General features: G+C 43.0%; 1 protein-coding gene across 18 annotated transcripts in view; it reads right to left on the reverse strand.

Annotated features, from left to right (window-relative positions):
• The window catches only part of SLMAP (sarcolemma associated protein), a 200,351-nt gene extending 194,797 nt beyond the window's left edge, over nt 1-5,554 (reverse strand). For 17 of the 18 annotated variants that reach the window (XM_050958442.1, XM_050958455.1, XM_050958435.1 and 14 more), the window contains exons 1-2: nt 5,418-5,493; nt 3,861-5,291 (exon numbers count right to left, since the gene is read on the reverse strand). In XM_050958442.1, coding sequence (XP_050814399.1) covers nt 3,861-4,058 — 198 coding nt within the window. In that variant the 5' untranslated portion in view covers nt 4,059-5,291; nt 5,418-5,493. Of the gene's footprint in view, nt 1-3,860; nt 5,292-5,417 lie in introns of all 18 variants that reach the window. The other variant, XM_050958433.1, reaches the window with a different exon arrangement.
• Nucleotides 5,555-6,000: the final 446 nt, after the last annotated feature.

The following is a 6,000-nucleotide window of genomic DNA, read 5'->3' on the forward strand; positions in this document are numbered from 1 at the left end:
TAAGGTCATTTTCTAATAAAAGAATTAAATGCTGTCTTTTGTCCACTTCTCACTGAATTCCAATTTCCATCCAAAGAGAGTTGACACAAATTACAAGTAAAAAGTTCTTCTTATTTAGAAAATGGTGAATGATGCATGTCTAACATAACTAAAAATCTGAATAAATGTATACTGAGATATATAATTACTTAAATAAATATAAATAAATATAATTTAGACTCCTGGTTACCAAAAAGCACCAAATTTACTGTGAAGACTATATTTACTTGCACATCAATATGTTTTACTGGTTACAAATTGATGAAAATCAACTTTTAAAAAAAGAAAAAGAAAAGCAAAGTAACTAAAAAGCACAAATGCAAAATAGAATTAAAATGATTATCGAAATTATGGTTTCCTGTTTAAAAAAAAATCAGGCTAGTTTCCTGATACCTCAAATCATTATGCCACTTGCGATGCACTTCTATGAAAATTTCTCCCCGTTATAAAATATTTTTTAAGTTGCTGCCTAAACTGTCACAAAAGGTCGACTTAATAAGGTGTTCTATTCCATCTACAAGCTTCTGAGAAATGATTACAGTATTACGTTAATCAGTAAGACAAAGACATTAGATCTTAGGCTAATGACATTCCTGGGTAAGAGTGGTTATTATAATGGCTGGCTCTGCTAACCATTCGTTATTTCAGCGTTTGTGTGCAAACGTTACTAGCATGTTTAATTATTGTGTTTTTGTTTGCATTCTGCAAGCACTGCAGGTTTTGTAAGAGTAAGGAATTATAAGCAATATAGCTGAATATTTTTGTGACTGATCATAAAGGAAAATTCAAGGGCTATATGTATCTGTCTTCCAGCTGCCTTTTCACTACGTTTGTATTTATTGTTGCATGAATCCTTGGGACTAGAACCCAAGTCTGCAGAGTTTAGGATAGCTGATGTTATCACATCGTCACTTAGAGGCCCTACAAAGCCACATCCAAGGAGCATGGTAGAGACTAGACACCATAGGAAGTGTTGCCCAAAAGGTCCAGAATGACAGCATCCTGCAGCCTTCTGATTGGCCCATGCTCACTATTTGATCCTGGATGGTGTCCCAGAATGTTGTCTAAACAACTACGCAGTAGGCCAGAAGTTTAACTCCAGAGTTCAGCTCACTTTCTATTCTCCAGTTTCCAACTCCAGCCTGATGCTGATCCTGACTCTTGCCTGTCCTTCCCAGCTCTAGCAATTACTGCAACCCCTGTTCATTGATTACGACCACATGACTGTCCATGACTTGGGGACACCAGCCCAGTCATAACTGCTAGACCAGATTGTAAGGGACCCAGATGTAGGCAATCATATTGTGATATCATTAAAACTACATTCTCTTACAGAGCATTTCTCTTCTCCCCCACCCTCAAAAAAACCATCTTAACTTGTTGCAATTTATTGCTCATATAGGAATCCAAGCAGACCCTGAGACTGAAATCCTCCATTCAGCCATATACCGGTATACAATTCAAGGTGCCCCATGTTGTTACACCAGCATGCTTCAACCCTGTTTCAGAAGAGGACCACCTTCAAGAAAGAAAATGTAGTGGATTCTCCATTCATTCCTGGGTATCTGCCAAAACTACCAATGAAATCACCAGTTACGGTGATGGGTTTATTATGTGGACATCTGTCCAGAAGTACTTAACCAAGGCCAGCTCCTCGTATGTTATACGCCCATCCACCATCAAATGCCTACATCTTTTATTCACTACCAATCTGGGCAAATCCAGACCTGTAACTTAAAAATGAAAGTTTAAGTAAACCATTACAAATCCAGAGTCATGCAAAGAAAATAAAGCAATTTAAAAACTCATTTATTTGATTTCTGTTAGTGAGTCTAAAACTAACTACTCTTGATTAAAAATAATTCAGTTGCCTATGTCGTAAGCTCTGCCATCAATTTAGTTGATTTGCCCAACATCAAAGTCACCCTGTGCATCAGTTTAACTATCTGTAAAAACATTCACTGACCTTACAAGGTTGTTGTGAGGCTTAATTACGTTTGCAAAGCACTGAGAAAGGATGGAAGGCATTATATGCCAAAAATGTATGTCAGAAATGCTAGACTAGATTGGAACAAACATTTTAGGTGACTGAGTCCAACCCACTATGTCAAACAGGAAAGACCACATATATAATCTCAAATTGAAAACATTAAGTTTTATAGACTGATGTTATGATCCGAAATGGCTATTTCCAATGTGACAAGTATCTCATATACTGCATTATGCAGAATATAAAAAAAATCCAGTAAAATATTAATTCACATAAATAGTAGTTCATGATAATTATGTGTAAGCAACTTCAAAGTCATGACACAACCCAGCCTTAAGAAATTAAACTCTTTACTTGTCCCATCATGTCTAAGTATTGAATAACATATGGTAATTATCAGAAGATTTAAGAACTCTTACTGTACCATGTTGTTTCTTATGCTGGGTCACACTTTAAAACAGTTGGTTACATGACTATTCTATTACAATGAACTGAATTATTGAAAAGTACTTCATAGAAGGACATATACAATAAGAGAAGCATCAGAGTACAAAACTGAATAGTAAATAAGGAAGCACTAGGCCAGGAAATTTTTAATACTCATTTTTAAAGCACGTTGCTTTTTGAGTGACCGACACTTGTGAACAAAGCACAGCTTTTGCTATTATTTAGCAATTGAAATTTAACATGACAGCTTAAAATAGCTTTGTTTAACCCAGGTCAGTCCCTAGTGGACAAAACAAGTATAACAAAGCTTCTAAACTTCATTTTATGACAGCCGTGATCCTTATTTAATATATAATAATATATGGAGATATACCCATCTCATAGAACTGGAAGGGACCTTGAAAGGTCATCAAGTCCAGCCCCCTGCCTTCACTAGCAAGACCAAGTACTGATTTTTGCCCCAGATCCCAAAGTGGCCCCCTCAAAGATTGAACTCACAACCCTGGGTTTAGCAGGCCAATGCTCAAACCACTGAGCTATCCCTCCCCCACAAGGTCATTGAGTCTCACCCCCTGCCTTTTTTAGAAGGCCAGGCCCAGGTTAAGATAACACACTGCATATTTTAACTCCATCTCACTAGCAATGAGAGCAGATTTAACAGGCCATTAATTATAATCACTGCAGGTAATGTTATGCTGATAGCACATAAAAGTTAATACTAAAATATTTTGTCCAACCTTCAAAAGTGCAAGTACATAGAATACCATACAAAAGAGATTTTAGTCATTTATAATGCTTTGTTTTTGGGACAGTTGCTCAAAATGACATGTTCTACCACTAAAATTGTGAGCCTTTTACCTAATATAAAATACATTGTACATATGAGAGATTAAACATTTGTTTATATCAATGAACTATGCTTTAGGAAAAGCAACAATTCTCTTAGAGAAGTGCTCCCTAAATTTAAAGTAACAAGTTTCCAAAATAAGTATTTGCTTACCATAACTTTTTCAAGTTTTATACTTCAGTTTTTGTATTACATAGAATAAGACTTCTGACATCATACTTTTGCAGGAATGAACAAGGGAAATCTTCAGGATCCACCAGTTCCCTCTGCTAACAATTTTGTTTTTATAATGTTTAATGAATCCTGTTCTCAAGCTTTTCCTTTAGCAGGGCTTTATCAATTTAACTGAAAATCAGAATTCCTGATAACAACATACACCTTACTTGCTTCAAATGTGACCATACTGACTATTTAGAGAGAAACTAGCAGGCCAAAGCCAGTTGCAATTTACAGGAATTTGCAGAAACCCAACCGTTGATTAAAATAATTTAGCATTTCATTAATTATTCTCTCCCTTACAAACACAAATGGACTTACCTTGCCCGTCTTGTGGTCAAACCAGACAAGAGCATGGTTCCTGGACAGCACCTTACAGTCAAAAGTAGCATTATTCTGAGCTGGCCGGCAGCGAGCCACCGAACGGCCGATTTTGACAGGCTCGTCCAGGTAGACATGGCGCTCCTGAAATGGGTGAGAGTTCGGGCGGCAAGTGAAGATAGCCAAGGCTGAAGGCATCGAGGACAGATTGGGGATGTCACGCCAAACAGGGATGAAGAGAAACTCTTCCTGATCCAGACTGCCTTCCACAAAATTTTATCCCAAATCTCCCCAGCAATTTTACATCAAAGCAGGACAAATGTTACCTGTACATGCCTAACAACTCATTGTTGCAGTGTGTAAACTGATTCTGGCAATAATCCAGTGAAAAAGCCCCATTATGTCCTTTAACAGTATCAGCGGCACCCTGAAAAAAATCTAGAAGGTGCAACTTTCAATCCATGCTCATCAGGAAGAACAGGAACAAACATCTGACTTTGCAGATGAGAAGCAAGAAGAAGAAGGTGGAGATGTCTTTAAATCCAAGTAGATGAGTCACACACAAATACTTGTGTTGGGGATTTAGACTGCCTTCTTTTTTTTTATTCCGTAAACAGCACTTACCAAAATTTTGACCAATGCAGCATGAAAGCAAGGAAAGATTTAGGGGGCTGGGGTCAAGGGATAAAAAAGGTTTAGCGTCTAGCCAGCCTCAGAGCCCAGATCAAGAGCTGGAGAATGCGTATGAAGCATTCGCTCCACAAAAGACAGTCCGTTTAGTTGATCCACATGACAGTCCACATTTCATCTTCTTCAGACAGTAAGATAAAGTAGGATGGGTGGTCCTCGACCAGAGGTAGCAAAGCTACACTGTTCTCTTCCCCTACACCAGAAAAAAACTGACCCGAGGCTAGAGTTTCAATCGGTCACTCAGGTAGGGAATTTGATAAAGGGTGGAGAAGGGCTTCAAACTGTTCTCCACCCGGGGAGAAACAGAGGAAGGGTCTTGCAGGACGAACTGAAGGGGCGAGGGCCTCCTCAACTCTGAGGAGAGGTGGCAGACAGGGGGTTTGCAGGAGCTCACGAAGGTTGGACTGACAGAAGGAGGAATCGCCCCTCAGAGGGGCGGGATGTCTCAGTGAGGAAGGCTGCCTTAGGAGGGCAGGGGGTGTCTCTGACGGGGGCTAGCTACAGTAAGTCAGGTCTCCCGCCGCCCGGCCAAAGGGGGAGGGATCTATTCCCCTCAGGGTCTCCGCAGGTGGCTGCGCATCGGGATGCCGTTTGTCGCTCTCTCCTGGGGAGCAGGGTCTCCGCTGGCCCAGCGGGGCTGGCCCTGCTCCGGCTACGGGAGAGGCCTGGAGGCCGGGCCCGGATGCCTCCCGCTCAGTGTCGTTCTGAGGCGGCCGCCGACAACGAAAACTTTCTTCTGACCTGCAAAACCAAAACAAACCCGATCAGGCTGAGCCCCAGCCTGGCGGCCCCCGGCCCCGGCCCGGGACTCCCCTGCCCAGCGACCGGCAGAGGAGCAAGCGAGCGCCCCTCTCCCTCCCTTCTTACCTTCCCAGCCCCAGCCGCCATAGTGACTGGAAACCTACCCGGTGTAGTAGCGGCAGCAGCAGCGCTGCCGGGGAGAGGAAGGAGGGGGCTGGCACCCGGGAGAGGGAGGAGCCGCTCTGAACTGGGCCTGACCGAAGGCTCAGCCAGCGACCGCCTACCCTCTCCTGCGCAGGCGTCGATCTCGCTCGCACAGCAGTGCGCAGATGTGGAGCGCGCGCACCTGCGTGCTATGTACTATGAAGCCTCGGCGGAACTTTGCTCCCCAGCCCTGACCCTGATGTCTCCTGTGGGCTCCGCTTCCGGGTTGGAGAGAGAGAAGCGAGGGGAAGCGGGACGGCGCGTGGAGCGTGGGGCGTGGGGCGGGGCCGAGAGAGGCTTTTCCGAGAGGTTGGCTCCCGGGAACGTTGTCCTCCGTGAAGAGTTGGTGGAGGGATGTTTCACAGAGAAGAGGGATGTTGCTCTGGGGCTGCTGGAAGAGGAGGGAAAAAGCCATCGCCCTAGGGCTGGAGAAGGAGGTTCCATTGAGGAAGGATTAGACGAAAGTAGAGCAGTCGGGACTCAGAGATGCTGCTCCTGAAAGTGA

The sequence above is a fragment of the Gopherus flavomarginatus genome, chromosome 6 (assembly GCF_025201925.1).
Source record: "Gopherus flavomarginatus isolate rGopFla2 chromosome 6, rGopFla2.mat.asm, whole genome shotgun sequence".
Lineage (NCBI taxonomy): Eukaryota > Metazoa > Chordata > Testudines > Testudinidae > Gopherus > Gopherus flavomarginatus.